This window comes from Neltuma alba, unplaced genomic scaffold (assembly GCF_004799145.2).
Source record: "Neltuma alba isolate B1F8T4 unplaced genomic scaffold, ASM479914v2 tig00003507_pilon, whole genome shotgun sequence".
Lineage (NCBI taxonomy): Eukaryota > Viridiplantae > Streptophyta > Magnoliopsida > Fabales > Fabaceae > Neltuma > Neltuma alba.
The window spans coordinates 1-18,144 of NW_021633308.1; the positions used below are offsets into that span (position 1 = coordinate 1).

Here is an 18,144-nt window from a genome sequence, read left to right on the forward strand (position 1 = left end):
CTTGCTACTGTTTTTTTTTTTTTTTGGTGGGTATATACTAGATATTTACTGCTAATAATAATGAGCAATCCCCTCATCGTGGAGCCTCCACTTAAAGATAAACAGCTGGCCACAGGATGCTACTGTTGTTTCATGGAATGAAAAACCTAATCTAGCCCGTCATGGTAGGTGCAGTTCCATTCGTAACTTCAGCTGGCAGTGCCTATCCCTTAAAATAAAAAAATACCAAGTTTTGAAGCAATTGTTTTTTTGATCATGCGAAAGATCTGTTCCTATATTCGAGCTCTACAGGTTACAAACGAGCAGTTCATGAGAATCGGACTTGCTTCAAAACAGGGAATAATAAAGCTATGTGCTTTACAGTATCAATCTTAAAGAGAGGAACATATCGGCAGTCACAACTAGCTCACTAATGCAGCCTTATCTGTCCCATATGTTTGTGCACTTTGCACTAGAGGGATTGAATTTAACCTCTTGACTTAATTATTAGCGACCTACCCGACAAGACTAGGCACCACAACTGCACATTGCTCATGAAATTGTTGTGCCATTATACTCAATATCAATTCTTGAGGTCCTACGTTTAAAAGGACTCTGCCATTCTTGCCTGTGCTGCACGTGGGGGTTCCTTCTCCTTTCTGAATCAAAAGGTACCCCTCAAGTGCAGGCTTTAGGTTGTAAAGTACCACACCATGAAAAACCCAAACATGAATTTCCGACTTACCACGTTACAAAGGAGTTGATAGTCATATAGGTACAATACTACAAGGCAATTATTATTTTTTTTAAAAAAAAAAACTGACTAGTTAGGTCCCATGAACTGGATAGAAGCCAACAAAGTTCAGGACACAGCAATATAGAACTAGGCCTTTTTCATTTCACTAAACAGCAATGTAGATTTTAATTTACCAGACAAATACACAGGATCAGAACGATACATCTTGTTATCAGATAGGTACTTGATTAAATACGTTTATCAAGATTGTTCTAACAAGTTTTCTAAATATAAATTCAATATGTATCTCCCAGTGGACAAAACATCAAGTCTTTTCTCACCCAGTTCGTATTTTCCCTTCCGAAGCTGGTACCGGTGTGTCACAGCTGAAATGGTATAAGCATGCCCTTCTATTGTTACACTCTCCCCACACTGCAAATTCTGCATTCGGAAGAAAATAAGGGGAAAAAAAACAATAAGATTATGCATTGTTTTGTGAATGGCCAAGTTGAAAAGGTTGCATGTTTTTGTTTCCATTCTCACGTGTTGGAACACTAGTTTACATAATTGAATTAGCAAAGCATTATGGACAACATGACAGGTGATCAATTATATTTTAACAAACTGTAGCAGAAAAGGTTCAACTAAAGAATCTACCACTAATTTTTCTGAACCCCAAAGGTAACTGACATCCACATATACGAGACGGAATAACTTGCTTCAAGTCCTAATCTCATATGGGCCCGTCTACCATTCCCTTATTAGAGATTTGGAAACAGCAAGATCCAATGAATCAATCACAGCCTTATTCTTTACATTATTAAATTAGATATACCAAAAACTTGTTCTCCTTTTTGCTTTTAGCTACAGTGAGCTTCAACATGTGGAATGTCTTCAATTATACGCTTATCTGCTTCCTAGAAGTGGCTACACCTCACAGCCATAAGTTTTCATGTTAGCACGATATCTGCCTGATCTATATAACACACGTCTTCAAGTTTCAATTGTGAAAAGCTCCATATTAAGAAAGCATGCCAAAGGTCTCCAATCTTCCCTTTAAAGCAGCCTTTCACAGGAAGGGATATCTCTCAAAGCAGAAACAAGCCTATCATGATTAACAGCCAATCCTTGTCTGGTAAGCCGGCCAAGGGCTCACCATAAGAACCAACATGTGGATGGTTCTCACTGTCCAAAGTGTAGTTTCCATAACAATTTGATATATACTCCAATTCAAATAATCTAACTCACACTTTAGCTTCTACTAGCAACTTACCCATATCTAAACCTTCGCAACTAAGACCGGAGACCTTTAGAGTTGATTCCATGGTACCAACAAGTCAATAACCGGGGGAGGAATTCATGCAACAGAGTGCGTGTAGCAAAACATTACTGATGGCATCATAAAACTGCCCACATATTGGCAACCTTATTCATTATTGGCATGCATGCTTCTGTCGTTGTATACAGCTTCCTCATTAACTTCTCTAAATTTATTATGAGTATACCTCTTGCCTTGGTGCATATGATCCCCTTAAAAAATTGAGGTAGGTACTTTATTGTATTAGCTGTTGGTAAAATCAGGAAACTCACATGGAAACAAATAATTATCTGTTTGACATTTTCACTCTCTTTCAGTAGTCCTTGATAGCCACTCTTGTGTATCAAAGGAGCAAAAGGTGTTGCGAGACTTCTACTCTTGTACCAACGGGTGCTTATCAACATGCAGCAGCTGACCTGAGGTCAGAGGAAAACTGGTACAAAAATTACCACCTCCTCATAATTTGTATCATTGGTGATATGGATTTGCATTGGGTGCTCATCAGTTTTAATGAGCACCCAATGCTCATCGGATCTGGAATTTTATTTTTATTTTTTTTAAAATGATTATTTTAATAGGTATAGGATAAAAAATAAAGATAATTTCTTAACTATCATTCTTTGAAAATATAATTTTTTCTATTTTAAAACAATTATTTAAAAATATTAAATCTGGACTGTCCAAATTACATCTGAACAGTGAGCACCTGATGAGCACCAAATACGGACCCTTGGTGATATTGATTCATCTATGAGGGTGCAAAATGTAGAGGCTGAAATAGCCATGTATCTAGACTTAGGCACATTTTAGTTTCTAACAGAAGTTCATTGAGCTGAAGGTGTTTCTTTCCAAGGAAAGCCAGTTGTATTTGTTAATGGAAAGCATTGCTATTAACTTATCAGCAGGACAGTCTAGGATGGTTGTTGGCCTTCATATAGGTCCTCAACATTGCCAGCCAATTACACTACAATAAAACAAATTTGGACGAACAAAAGTGGAGGATATGATCATTCATCATCACCAGGTATCAGCCCAAGCTTCCATTCTCACAAAGTAATGCTATCAGCATAAATAAGCTTCGGATCGTGATCATAAGTGCACCAATTCTTTTATTCAGAAACACCAAAGATTGATGCTCAATTTGCCAACATCAAAGCATTTTAGTGACCTCTTTAAGCCAAAAAACAGCCACAGAAAACATACTCCGACGGGTCTAGCTTAAGATTTCTTCAAAGACGTCAAGAAGCTTAACGAATATCTACTTGAAAATGTTGCCCCGACTCAATGACGCCAAAATGTCAGTTCCAGTACCCTATCAATTAAGGAACTCGCATGATATTTAGATCCTAGATTGTGTTGAGGGAAAGATCATTTTACCAACCATTACACCGGTGAATTTCTGGAATAAAATGATTCATCGGGCATAGACTCTAGAATTTCATTGTCGGTATTATCCCTTGTTATAGTCCCATTCCCCTGGCAAACCAAAACAATCCACTGTGATATTCACTATATTTAAACTCTTAATTCTTCAGGTATTTTTTTTAATAAAGAACTCCTAATTCTGAACTTCACCTTACCAAATTACCCTTTACGTCTAAGCTGAGCAATTCAAACCCGGCAAATGGTTTTACTTTCTATTCAAGATTAAAGGTTTTGAATTCAATTAAAATAAAAATAGAAGAGTTGGGGCCTTACAGGGGGAAAGCGACGAATTCCCAGACTCTTGGGTGGAGGGGTAATCTCGATAACTTTGTACGGGTGATTCTTATCTCTTTCTCGTTCTCTGTCTCTCTTCCTGCACGAAACATCAAACGACCTTGTCTGCAAATTTAAAATAGATAAATAAATAATCAGAGGAACCAGAGAAGAAATTGGAAGGGAAACGTAGGACAAATTGAAAACTCCACAACAGTTCAGGTATAAGGACACCTTCTGGTAAGGACCGAGGCCGATGGCGCAGGTTGGCATTGCCATCCTTGAGATTCCAACTTTTCGGGGTGTTCAAAAAATTTTTTTCTCTATTTTCCTTTTTGCGGCTACTCCAAGTTTTCCTGCTGCTGCGACCGTTCGACGACACCTGCCTGACGCCAATTCTCGGCTCAAGCTGGTATCCGTGTAATTGTAGCTACGATTTCAAGAGGTGAATGCCAAGCCAGAAAAATTTCAAGATATTTTGTATGGTGGGATCACACAGGAAATAAGGAAAATGCAAGACAGGAGAGGAACGGGCATATTTCCTAACGGATTTTTTTTTAACTTTAAAAAAAAAATCGTTGAGTTGTCGTCAACATTCGAGCAGGCTTAAGAGTACACGTGTATAAATATCGTTTTTACCAATTGATTCAGTCAAGACTTTTCACAGGGACAGACAAATTGTGCCATCGTTGGTCACAAACTGAAAATGGTAAAACCGCGTCGCTGGAAAAGGCTCATTATCAAGTGAGCCGGATAATTAACCACGCTTTAATTTAATTTTTTTACATAATATTTATGTAGATGTGGAATTGTTAAATTGATTGAAAAATAATTATTGAATGACGGAACAGAACCAATGTTTAACAAAGTGAAAAATTAACTTGCTTAACTCTTTAGAACACTAGACTCTCCAAATAACCTCCCATATGTAAAAATCAATTAAGATGAATGTAACGAGGACAACAAATTGCACCGTTCCGACTTCTAACACGATTTATTTCAGCACCTGAAGCTGCCAAACAATCAAATCAAACAGCGCATATCTGGTGAAGCGCGAAGGTGCACTACTGCTTCAAGCAGAGGATGCAACAGTGGACGCTTCCAATCTGGACAAAAGGAAGGGGAGGCAGGGGGTTGTGCCCCATGGAGAAATCACTTCACTTGAACGCATAAGAAAGGAAGCAGTAGTTACATTTGATACAACAAATGATTATGATGAATAAAATTTAGTACAACCACCTGTTTCAAATGAGGACCCAAGAGGAAAAGAGATTGTTTGGTCATGTAAAAGTTGGCCCAGAGCGAGCATGCTAATCATCATGGGTGTTCAAAGAAAACGTCGTGGACACTTTTTGGTTTTACTAAATAAATTTTGTAGCCGGCCAAATTGAAGAACCAAACACAAGAAAATACAAACTTTCTTTGCTGCTAGACATGATATTTAGTCCTAGACTATAAATCCTCGCTTGCTAACCTTCTATCTTCCGTAGGGATGGTATCGACCAGACCCTGCACCACCATATCCACCTCTACTCCCATAAAAGGAACCTCCAACACCACCACCGCCACCACTGCCATATCCGCCCCCCAAGCTGGCATCATAGCCACTTCCATAAGCACTACCTGAAGAACCAACACCACCGTATCCCCCATAACTATCACTAGGTCCACCATATCCTCCAAGGTCATAACCTCTGCTAAACCCGCCTCCATATCGACCGGAGTACCCAAGGGTGGGATCTCCTCTATAAGGTCCCATAGCCCCAGCATATCCTCCATACCCACCAAATTCACCACCATAGCCACCATAGGAACCACCCCTACCACCATAGACACCACCTGACCTATATCCCCCAACACCAAAGCCACCACCAAATCCATCATAAGCATCTCCGTACCCACCACCAAATGAAGATCTTGACTCATTATAGCGCTTGGAGGAGGCCGGCGGTGGGTTTGGTTTCTTTGGCTCAGCCTTCTTTATTTCCACCTATAAAGAAGAGATATATGCAATGTTAGCATACCCATTGATTATTGACATCGAATCTAACGGAAAACTTCAATGAACGAAATAGTTTTCCCCCACATTTTCACATCAATCAAAATGATGTTAAATGTTAAGTCATAATGAATCGTGATAAGATTGTCTTGGCCTGAACCCATTACGGATCAAACATTTAGACAAAAAAATAACTGAGTTTCAAGTCACAGGATTGATTAGCTGGGGGAACAGCAAGTTAATAGATGAAGCTCACTAGATAAAGCAAACATCAGATGCCAATTTTATTAAATGGAAACACAAAAACATCCGCTAAACAACAATACTGCCACTCCAAAAGGAATTTGGAAAAGAATCTGCTCTACTGCACACTCTATTGGGTTTAACCTCGGTTCAAATATGGCTGATCTAATGAAATTTAAGCCGGTGGTTCCCAGGACCAATGTTCAAATAAATGCCACTTAAAAAAGCGATTCATAATACATAACTGGAAAAAAAAAAGCGATTCATAACAAAAAAATATTTGGACATGAAGTAGTCTTAACTTAACTATATTGCGACCCAAACAACATAGGGGGCTCAATAACCAAGTAGTTGCTCTTTCACAGTTCCCACAAGTGACCCTAGAGCCATAATTTATAGTATGATAAACGCGTAAATCTTAATCCCCTTGCTGACCTAAATCATTACATCAGCTAATTTATCAACATAATTTTGTCTGTAACAGCTAAACAATTGGAGGGCTCACGGGTTACAATGCTCTACAAGGCTTTCTTTATTTTTTGTTGTTTTTTCTTTGGATAAAACAGCCTCCAAGCAAATCAACTATCATAATTGCAGATGAATGCATTTGTCCACATAAATCCAATTAAATATACAAGTGAGATATCGGCCCAAAAAAGTAAACTTAGCAGTGAGGTCGAAGTACATTAGCCCACAAAGTCAGTGAAAAATATGTTGAGCATAACGCAGTTAATGCAACATAAGACATATTCTCTAAACGTCCTTACCTGAGCCCCAGCAAACTCTATTTTGTTCCCCTTAGACAGGAGATCTTCAACAGCTTCCTCAGAGTCAAAAGTAATAAAACCAAAGCCACGTGAACGATTGGTGGAATGATCTCGCATTATTTGGTGATCTTTGACCTCTCCATAGTGAGTAAAGAAGTCTCTAAACTCGTCTGCACAAATTGCAGTCCAAAATCGGATACTAGTTTCCCATCAAATATGAACTACTAATATGACAAGAAAGAGGCCCAGTAACCCCATTCTGACACTTGGTAAAATATATGAGACACACTTTAGGTGGTAAAATATATGAGACACACTTTAGGTGGCTTTTCATAAGTTCATTGATTATTTCACAATTGCTAATACCAATATTAACCTATTGATATGATTTTACACCCATATACAATGTCATGCCCTATGCCTAGGTCCACGCACCCTTGTGCAGTATAAATAAAATCAACAAGCTGTTCAAAGACAGCCTACCTTCAGTCACGGTTGAGGGAATTCCACCCACAAAAATTTTCTTTGTCCTGAAATCCTTGGAGCCAACAGCTCCTCTTGGTATTGTACGTTTAATTTCCACCTATAAGATCCCATAAGATTAATTAAAACCGGCGTGTGCTAAGAGAGAAAAGCCACATCCCAAGTCAAATATCGAGTACGGCTCTTACTTGTTTGCCATTGATAACATGAGTATCCTCGATGACCTTATCTACCACAGAGGGATCTGCATAAGTTATAAAACCAAATCCACGCGGTTGCCCAGTCTTCCTGTCCTTCATTATTACAGAGTCCGTGATCTCGCCATATTTACCAAAGTGCTTAACAAATTGAGCTGCGCGACAAAACATAATCCCAAGAACCGGGGGTAAGAAACTAATACACAAACACTACTTTCCACAAGAAGAGGAATTGGCTACCGATAAGACATAGAACTAACCAATTGTCGTTTCTCTCGCTAAACCACCTATAAATATCTTTCTGCAATCGGGGTTTGAGTGTAATTAGAATCAAATCTAAGAAATTCAGAACACTATCAGAAAAAGTTACAACAGCAAGGATAGACCCGGGTGTAAGGAAAAAGATACCATCTTGAAGCAAAACGATAAAAGATAAAACTATTTTTTTCCCTGCAATGCTACAGTTCTCTATATTCAAGAAACTAGTTCGTCACAAGCTGAGCGCCCTCAGATTCTAGTTTCAAGCTTTCTTAGAAACCAAAAAGAACGAGAAACCTACATGTATACAAAAGAAGGAATAAAGAGGCGAGTAAGATAAGGACCTACCCGGGACTCGCCCCATCACCGGTAAGAGGCTGAGACTTATCCTCCTCCTCTTCTCTGTGGCCAAAGGACCTCGCATCGTTGCTTTCTCCGTCAACCGCAGGGTCGTTAATAGGTGATTCCATGGTTTTCGAAATCGGAGACGGAGGTAGGAAGAGAAGGGCTGTCCGCAGCAAAAAGAGTTGAGCGTAACCCTAGATATCGTTCCTGCCGTTTTGATTCCAGCAGAACTGATGAGAGCCCCTCGCCTTAAACCCTTTTTGTACTAGTATAATTATTGTTTGTCTTCGATGAGGTTGGTAGTGGACGAGGAAGATATGTGATATACGGTGGTCTTGACTCTTGCTTCCTGGTCAAGATATTGGGAGGCCCGTCACTCATGTCCTCTAGGGTTGGAAAAGTGTGGGCCTTATTGACAGCCCAGCCCATATTAAGGCGGTTTCCCAGTACCTGTCTAGTTTTTTTTTTTTTGGTCATAAGTACCTGTCTAGTTTAGTCGGCGACTCCCAAAATGGATCAGATGCGGCCCACAAATACAATGTTTATACCTTTTTTGACGGAAAAAAGCAACCGCTTTTTGTTTTTGTTTTTCTTTTAAATACATAGAGCAATAAAACTTTTGAACCCCTAATACACATTGTTAGCTCAGATTTAATTTAATTTCATGATTTTTTCTTTTGCTTCAGTTTACAAATGATGGGAGAAATAAAATTCATTTAGTTTAAATTTAAAACATTTTTTTACCAAAGGTCAACGAGTAATAACAAAAGCTTCCACAGTTAAAACTGCCTTAACGACAACGCTACCCCATGCTTGAACGAGTTCCACATTTATTTTCCTAAATATCTTTGTTTATGAAGAGAGAGACAGAGAATGAGTAGAAAAAATGAGGGAGAATAAATTAAAAAAAAAAAGACAAGAAAGATAAATCATTAATTCAGAATAAAAATAAAAAGGCATTAAATGATGAAATAAATTCAAATTAAAATTTGGACTAGTTTGCTTTTGAGAATCAAAACTTATGGTCAAAAATAAAATAAGGACAAATTTAAAAGGAAAAAAAGATTATATTAGACCTTAAAAAAGGGGGAAAAAAAGAAGAAAGAAACATAAAGCAGCTTGCAATTATAACAGTTGTGTGGCCTGGAGAAGAAACTTGGCTGAGGGTGGGCCCCCCCTCCCCTAATAGCTCTCTTTTTCTCCAACCGCCTGGTTGGATTGATGGGAAATTAGGGAGGAAAGAAAATAAGAGAAGAAAATAATAGGGGAAACAGCTTTTTTTCTTGCTTGGGTAGGAGAGGAAATGTGGGAAGAAGGGAAAGTGGAGAGAAAATAAGATAGGCCCTATATCTTATTTTCTTTCCAAATTTTCTTTCCATATATGGAGAGATTTGGGAAGGAAAACAAGATTTTCATAACTACCCCTATCATCTCTTACTTTCCATGTTTATTTTTTTATTATATTTAAAATTTTATTCATTTTTTATTTTTTTAATCTTAAAACAATATTTTTATTAAATAATTTGGCTTTAAAATATAATAATCTGAAAATATATATTAACCAAATAACTTGATTTTAATCATTTGATGATACCAATGTTAGTATAATCTTTCTGTTACAATATTTAATTTAATTTAATTTCAAAATATGATATATTTAATAAGGACATTTTAGTCATTTGAATATTTATTAATTTTCTTTCCTTTCTATTTTCTTTCATCTATCCAAACAAGAGGGATGATAACATTTTTCCTCTAATTTTTCCTTCTGTCTATTTTCTCTTCTCTTATTTTTTTCCTCCTAATTTTTCTTTCCATCCAAGCAGATCATAGTCTTGCACGCCGCTTAGGCACACCTCTCTTTTTGTGTTGCAAAACCGGCCTAATGGAATGAATGTCAGTCTTTTAGTTTTCGTACAGAAATAGTGTATAAGCAATTACCCGAGAGGAGGCTGGACCTCCAAATAGCATGGGAACAGTATTAACGGAAAGATTAGGGTTTGTGAGTGGAAGCGGATCCTCGAGAGAGTGAAAGAGAGAGCAATTGAAGCTTTGGAAATCCCCATTACACGCGATGCGAGAGAGCTTACGCGATTAGGGAATGTGTGATTTTTGCTATGCGGCCGTGTCCGTATTTCATCGATAATGGATCGGTATCACAAGGAAACTGCTGCTTTTAGTTGCTTTTTGTTTTTCACGGATCTATGCTTAGCCACAAGAGTACAAGTAACTGCGTATGAGACGGTACACGAAATTTGAAGATCTAGCGATAGCATGCTTAGCTTCAAGTTCTAGCTACCACATGTATTAGTAATTCATATTACATTGTCACAGTATTACGAACTTTGAAGATTTGTGTCTATGTATAAGACACTAAATTTGAAGCGTCCTCTCTTTTAAGTTAGAAAAATGTAAATCTGAGAAACAAGCCTCTTCGTATTCTTATTTTTCTTTTTAGTTAAGTGAAACTCCAATTTAAGGAGTATGCATTCTTTCATCCAGGGTCATGAAAAATGCAGTTTGTCTTGGTTGCTATAGTTGCTGGTTTTAAATGGGAAAACGGGGAAAAAAAGAGAAGAAACCTTTATGGTCATGGTTTAGTCATCACTATTGTCAAATTTTCATGTCTTGATGGATATAGATTGTTTCGTGGTTGTACGTAGCTTCTTTACTCATTGTTTACTTGCTAACATATAGGGTTGTTGTGCCACGTGGTTAGATTCTATATGTAATTTGAGCAATTCATCAAATAAACCGAATCTTGGTATGAAAACAGATGTTGAAGCGGCAAAGGAGGATCGGGATCAAGAGGTTTTAGTCTGGGTTATTTGTCGAGCTAAATAAAAGCTCCAGAATGCCTTCACTCTATTGATTTCGAGACTGATAAAGTCAGTATCATTGCTTGGCATGCGTGGGGTTGGAAAAATAGTATAGGATAATCTAAAGGTGAGTTTATTATTTTTTTTAAACTGAAAAAGGACTTTTAGGTGAATTCCACGATGATATACGTGGAGTTAGTAAGAAATATCACATGAAGTTTGAGACATGCTTGCATTTGACAATATGAAAGATAAGAACATAGTCACGATGCATGACGTCATCCGAGACATGTTTTCTGGGTAGCATGCAATCATGGCTTGAAGATAAAGATGCTTCACAAAAAATTATTTTGGGATTAGAGGCTAAAGTTTATGACAAATGTGAAAATACAGTAAAGACGCACGATGTGATTTGAGACGTGAAGTTTTTTTCTCAGATGAATTGTCTGTGGGTAGTATTTTGATAATGATGAAATAAGAATCATTCGCTTGTCATGGGTGGCAGTGGAAAGATGCTATGATGTATGCTAAATATGAAGTTCAAGTCATCTTCTTAGAGATATGTGGAAATATAGTTACAATGCGTGACATGGGGATTGTTTGGATAAAAACCAAACTATAGTTTCAGAAGTGTTTTTACGGATTACGAAGTAAATATGTGGAGGAGGTTACCTCGTTTTGCAGAAAAGTGCTTCTGAAACCACGGTTTTGAAGCACCCAAACAGAGCTATGATTCTAGACGATCTTGGGATTAGAGGCTATTTAGTTTATATGGAAAAAAGTGGAAATACAGTAAAGATATTTATTGTATTTTTTAATAATATTTAAGAATGAATTATATCATACGGGAGAGTAACAAACAATAACTCATGAGTCATTTGACAAGGTGAAAATAAAAAAGTAGAATTTTCTGAAAATAGTAAATCATGCGCATTTCCTTTGTTGTGTTAGGACTCAATAGGAAATTATAAGCAGTATCATAATTTACATAATTTACATAATACAAGAAAAATATGAGAGGGAATTTGTCTTAGTCTACACTTATGATACCTCCAACCGGGACACGCTCTAAATCTGTTCCTCTACAATTTACAGGCACGTCCATGAATACCAATTTTGATGTACTGTACTGTTACATTGTCCCGGACCGGACAACCGCTTGGATGTCCCAAAAAATGTGGAGCTAAAGCAAACTTATCGACAAGACCACCTCAAATCTTCGTCACCGTGGTTGCCTGCATCAAACTGATCATTAAAGTACTCATCATCTTTGGAAAAAACGTGACGAAAATCCTCCTCTGATGATTCATCACTAGCGTTGTTGCTTTCACGTTCATCTGAATCATTATTGGAGGCTTCATTTCCTTCATCTTCCTCTTCAGATATCTCGTCCGGATAATCATTCAATGGATTGTTTTCAGCTATAAATAACCAAATTTGAAAACACGGTCAACTAAGTGGTTTAGTCCTAGCAAGATAGAAAAGCGGGATCCTGGTAAGTACCATTTGAGTCATCACTTTCATAATCTGACTCTTCAGGCCCATCATAATAATCCTCTTCATCAACTTGAACTCTGATTCAAATATGCAAAATGGTGTCAAGGAAGAACGAATATAGAATGTAATTGATTAAACATTTATATACAGAAAACACTCACAGAGGATAAAAATATGAAGCATCTTCAACAGTGATGCCCGTCTCCTCGTTCACAGCGTAAATATCATAAACGTAATAATCTGTATATCTCATTAAAAGTGGACGTCACGATCCAATCAAAACACATTGGTATGAAAGAAGTCAGCAACATTAATAATCCACTGTTGAAAATAGTAATGGGATGTGTCAATCGATAGAGATGGCATTGATCTGTTGGATGATGGATGACACCGTTTGCCAGAGTAAAGAGATCCCCACTCATTCCATCTATTTTACATACCAGCGCAACTTAAATTGAAGGAAGAAAGGTTGGTAACAATTTTATGGTAGTTAGCAGCCAATAACAACCTTGTTCATAATGAGCAAGCATGTCAGATTCAATCTCTGCAGCAGCATTAGGAATAAACTCTCTTAGTAAAGGGAGGTAACTACGCAGAAGTCTTTGGTCCTCCACCGGCACATGTCTGCAAAATCACAGGAAAAATTGTTTCATGTGATAATTGTCCGAACATTAAAAAAAAAAAAAATTGACTCCATGGACATACTCTTGCTGTGCCTTGTTATTTTTCTCTTCATCAACACGAACAACATCATAGAAGTGGCATATTTCTTGTAATGCTTTGGCATGCACTGATTCCTTGTTTCCCCTCCTGCTCTTCCATATTTGTTCAAATCGGGCATTTTTTGCAGTAGACTAGAGGGAAAATAAAAGCAACATATCAAGTTTGCAAAAAGAGACATCAAAAGCATTTCATCTCATATGCAACATGTTAATATATGATCCAAAGATCAATAGCATACTATTTTTTTTCCTGAAATATGAACTTGTGTACTAGTAATCATCTATTGCCTTTCCCTTTTTTTTTTTTTTTTTTGAGTGGCATCTATTGCCTTTCTTAAGTATCAAAGTATAGTTACCTATTATAGTGTTTTCCAGGAATTTAAGAACATAATGTTAAACAGGCTAGAAACTATATTCAGCTTCAGATCCTGAGACGGTCTACATGATGCGATGTAACTTCTTGCCTGTTCTATTGTCTTTCATGTTCCCCCGGCGGGAAAAGAGAGAAATAAAGAGAAGAAAGAGGGAGGCGGGGAAACATGTGCAGGGAAAGAAGTGGAATTTGAAACAGATAGAGGTGCTTGAGGATGACTTGTGATGATATCATCAGTTCATCATTACTTATAGGATGATCAGTCAATTGTTTTTCCTTAGTTTTATTTTTATACATTTTTATACGTCAGTTCAACACATACATCGCAAAAAGTCATTGGAAACCACCATTGCATTTGCTACGTAGAAAAACAAATAATCGCGAGTGACATACACTGAACAAACGCATTTAAGTGAGTTTACCAAGATATCCCTCCACACTTACGGGGCAAAAAAAAAAAGGAAGGTTACCAACAGCTCAATTTATTATAATCAAATTAAAGCATATCTTTTTTTTTTTTTTTAACCAGAGAATTAAAACACACCAAACAACAGAAAAGGCGTATTCCAGAAGAGTATGTGTATTTTCAGAGAAATTATACTCACATTACAAATTCACATGCCATGGGAAAAACAAAACATCATGATGCTAATATATATCGATCAATAAGCAACCAAAGCACTCAAATCTAGATTTCACGAAACACCCTAGGCTTGTAACATATCATATTTAAGGAGTTTTGAATGATGTTAAACCTAAAATGCGGGTTAATGATATGATATAAAGAATATGGAGTTAACAGGGAGCTGACGTTTGGCCTCTCTTATCATCTTGGACAACAGTTTTTCTTTTCTGGCTCTATATATATGCTTTTCAGGAATCACACACATACAAGCACATCTATTGAACTTGCCTCAACATAGATCAGTGACAATCAGGCTGTAACTGGAAGTAAAAAGACACGTGACAATTTAGTTAAAATGCAACTTGCACAAATAGGAAAACCAACATAAGAGAAGTTTGCCAGTAAAGCAACAAAAAACAAAAAGAACCAGAACAAAGGAACAGTTCCATACCAACAATATCATCAAACTGAGTTCAGAAAGGGGCCTAAAAGTTGGAAGGTACAACACATAGACATCTTGGGAACAAAAAAATGGAAAAAGCAAGAGATGTCCACAGAAGATATTTCAATATACTGTCCCGGGAAGATGTATATAGGTAATTTGGGTCATGTGACAAACCTCATGCTTTTCTTTAGCTTTAAGCAACAGCTGGTCTTGTTTCTGCAGATAATAAATTAGAAATAACAAAACATAAAAGTCATATAAGTAGCACTGAGAAGCACGGTTTGCAAAGGCTGGTTCTTTGCAGAGAGTAGGGTCTGGCGTCTCTATTCATGAAAATGCAATTATATGTGAGATTGCAAATGAGGGAGGGAGGGAAAGAAGATGGTTCTTACATTGTCCTTCTTCAATAACTCTTTCCGTTCCACAATTTTTGATTTACACTCAGATGCACCACTAGAACCGGAGTCCTAGAAAAACACTTAATAAGACACTTTGATAACAAGTTCACTGCATCATGATGTGATATAAAAAGTCACACATCATGATACAATATCAAAGAGAGGAATGGTGAGCACCATCTAGCCATACTGACCACGAAAAAGTGCACAACATCAAAGGTGACCTCAGGGATGCTTATTGTCTCCACATGTTGAACAAAAACCTTCTTAGAATTCAATTCCTCTGATACGAACAAAAACCATGATATCAGGAGTCAGGCACTCATACAGATAAATCCATCTTCAATACAAAACACTCCAGCACTCCTTTTCTATGTAGCTAAAATGTTTGTTTATTTCCAAAATTGAACAAAAAATTTAAAGGGAAAAAGTACTTAAAGAATGTGGAATAGAACCCAAACTGGACGGAATTGAAATTAATGGCTCACTGACAAAGCGAATTAACTGTGTAAGAAAAATCTCTATTGATTGGATCTCAATAGCAAACACAATGATCTTTGTTCCCAAGAAAAATTCCCTTCACTCAAGGATGTGGAAAGAAAGACATGGCACAGATCTCCTAATAGTTTCAAAGATGCAAGCCGGTAACTTGAGCCTAACACTAGGGAAGGGCCAAGGTACAAAGTATAGGTATATTTTCTATTTAGTTAATTTATAAGCCATTAATATCAATTTTATAGTGTGGGTTTAATTATAATTTTGCTTAAATTGCAATTCATTTTTCTTTGCTCAGTTGTAGTTCGGTTTCACCAATGCATGGTGGTTTAGATTCTGACTTTGGGATTAAAGGATTTAACCACCAAGATTTGGAATTCGTGGTTTCAATTTGGTTCAACCTTTCAACCTAAGTTAAAGTCTGAGGGGGTTTATTAATTGGTTTTAGACCTCATATCCTGAATCCTGAAGTTGCAATAAGGATAAACCTTAGGGTGGAATGTATTTCACCTTTTCCTATACCCCTATCGCATGGGAAAAAAATGTTCAGATTGATAGTCTACTAACGTTTCACTTCTATAAAAGTTAAGCGTGTGGCTTTGTACAATTTTGAACTTCATAAGTTCAAAATAAATTGTCATAACCAACAGAGCAAGAAAAAATATGGAATCTACAAAATCAGACCACACAACAACTGGTCCGAGATAAGTAACATACCTTTCTGGGTGGCGTTATCTGAGATAGATAGACTCGCAAAATCCACCAGAGGGCGCTTCAATGGCCTCTCACTGATTTCCAGCCCTACATTGTCACCCGAAAAACCAAATTCCATTATCATCGCTGAAGTTAGTAAGGCGGATCACTCTGAAACAATCCCCTTCTGCCCCCACTCAAATCATGGTGGCACGTTTTTGTAAAGGTCAGCCGGGCAATATTTCGACAATGAATTCTAGCATCTACATACAATTGTTCCTTTTGTATTACGAACACCATCCATAACCAGAAGTAGAAATTAAAAAGAAACGGTAGCTTACACAAAAGCGTCAATTGATGACTGAAAGGAACAATGAATTCTAGCATCTATATACAATTGTTTTAGTGTTTTACGAACACCATCCATAACTCGAAGTAGAAATTAAAAAGAAACAGTAGCCTACAGAAAGCATCAATTGGTGACTGAAAGGATTTCCGTTTGACCCTAACCACCACTGGCTTGGATGTCGCCGCAGCCGAAGAGCTTTCGCCCACAGTAGCCATGGAACTTCCTGAAGAACAGCTACGCTCGGGTATCTGCGCTAGCCTTGGAAACCAATGAAAATCAAGACTTGTTGGGTACAAATGGGGACAGAGAACAGAGAAACACGGAAAACTATCATCAAATTCAGCACCCTTTTTTTCTTACAGGCACCACGGCCGGCCAGGAGCTAATGGAACTGCAAGATCTAGAAGGACCACCAATGGTTTTGTTTTCTTGGCGTGTAGGCTTATGTGTGAACTCTTGGATTCGACAGGCACAGGAATAGGCAGAGGAGGGAAACGGAGGAGAGACGAGGACTGTTTACAACGGGAGGCCGTCTTCATCGTTATTACTCATCCCGAAAGCAATTTATAACATATAAAATTAATAATAAATTTATTATTCACAATATTTTATTTACGTGCTCTTTTAGTCTTAATTTAAGATCTAATTAATTAATTTAAATAGATTAAAGATATTAATTAAATTAATTAATATAATATATATTTAAAATACTCTAAGTATTTTTCTTAGGTTTCTTTTTTTTTTCCTACTTGATTATTGTTAAGAAAGTATTAATTTAAAAAAATAAATAAACATATAAAGTTAGTCTTAGTCTATATTAAGAAAGAGTAAAATGTATATCCTTTTCGAGGATGAAAAAATAGATAGCCACAAGGAACAAAAAAATACTTAAAGCCTCTAATATATGTATCGCTAATATTTGAAAATCAAATGCAGCCGGAGAAAAGTCATACTATATTATAAAATATTATATTTGAGGATTTGGATTCTATAGTAATTTTAAAAATGATACATGATCATCTTTTAAATAAGATCTAGATTTTCAAATTTAAAATTTTTAATCTTTATGCGTTTAATATTCTTATTTTAATAAAAAGTTAATATGCAATTTTGCCTCAAGAATATTTACTCAAGAGCTGTAGTATTCGAAAATTTTGTTTTTTTAAGAATAATGTCACTCTGAAAGCCACCAAAACATAGCAATGTTACCCTAACCATTATCTAAAATAAGTATGACTAAGGGGGCACTACCACGCTTACAAAAACTTTTGAATACTTATAGCTTTAAAAAAAAAAAACTTTCAAGACAGATTTCAACCTTAATCCTTTAATAAATACTAAATGTAAAATACAAAGCAAAACAAATATATAGCGGAAGTAGTCATTAGTTATCAATTAAAGACAATGACTTAGAAAACAAAAATTAAGATTAAACAACGTAGGGAATACACACCGAAAAAATGAGCATGAAATACGGTAATATTTTATGCGCCGCAACGCGGGCTAGTAAGCAGACCGATAGCGTGGCAGCCAAAAAGAGGTAGCACTGCCCACGTGTAAACACGCCCTCATGCAGCGATGTTGTTTGTTTACTGATAAAAATGGCGGGCCTCGTAACAAGAAGAAGCTTTTCAAATTGAAGAACAAGAAGGAATAGGCATGGACGACCCCTCATCCACACAGGGCGTGGCTAAGCCTAAAGAAG

General features: G+C 36.9%; 3 protein-coding genes across 4 annotated transcripts; all 3 read right to left on the minus strand.

The window, feature by feature from the left end:
• Positions 1-850: 850 nt before the first annotated feature.
• LOC114741739 (uncharacterized) lies at positions 851-4,197 on the minus strand. Its single transcript, XM_028929997.1, has 3 exons — positions 3,966-4,197; positions 3,732-3,857; positions 851-1,156 (listed from the first exon to the last, which is right to left on the minus strand). The coding sequence occupies exons 1-3, from the start codon at positions 4,008-4,010 to the stop codon at positions 977-979; spliced, it is 351 nt and encodes a 116-aa protein (XP_028785830.1). The 5' UTR covers positions 4,011-4,197; the 3' UTR covers positions 851-976.
• Positions 4,198-4,905: 708 nt separating this feature from the next.
• Positions 4,906-8,304, minus strand: LOC114741737 (heterogeneous nuclear ribonucleoprotein 1). 2 transcript variants are annotated; one of them, XM_028929994.1, is made up of 6 exons: positions 8,027-8,303; positions 7,681-7,721; positions 7,412-7,575; positions 7,224-7,323; positions 6,741-6,910; positions 4,906-5,721 (listed from the first exon to the last, which is right to left on the minus strand). In XM_028929994.1, exons 1-6 carry the CDS (start codon positions 8,146-8,148, stop codon positions 5,209-5,211), a joined length of 1,110 nt encoding a protein of 369 aa, XP_028785827.1. In that variant the 5' UTR covers positions 8,149-8,303; the 3' UTR covers positions 4,906-5,208. The 2 variants fall into 2 exon arrangements, with proteins under 2 accessions (XP_028785827.1, XP_028785828.1); XM_028929995.1 differs by lacking the exon at positions 7,681-7,721 and having other exon boundaries at positions 8,027-8,304.
• Positions 8,305-11,677: 3,373 nt separating this feature from the next.
• LOC114741738 (RNA-directed DNA methylation 4) lies at positions 11,678-16,816 on the minus strand. The gene is made up of 11 exons (XM_028929996.1): positions 16,800-16,816; positions 16,555-16,687; positions 16,115-16,198; positions 15,097-15,185; positions 14,897-14,971; positions 14,679-14,720; positions 13,045-13,193; positions 12,848-12,963; positions 12,501-12,579; positions 12,346-12,416; positions 11,678-12,263 (listed from the first exon to the last, which is right to left on the minus strand). The coding sequence occupies exons 2-11, from the start codon at positions 16,652-16,654 to the stop codon at positions 12,037-12,039; spliced, it is 1,032 nt and encodes a 343-aa protein (XP_028785829.1). The 5' UTR covers positions 16,655-16,687; positions 16,800-16,816; the 3' UTR covers positions 11,678-12,036.
• Positions 16,817-18,144: the final 1,328 nt, after the last annotated feature.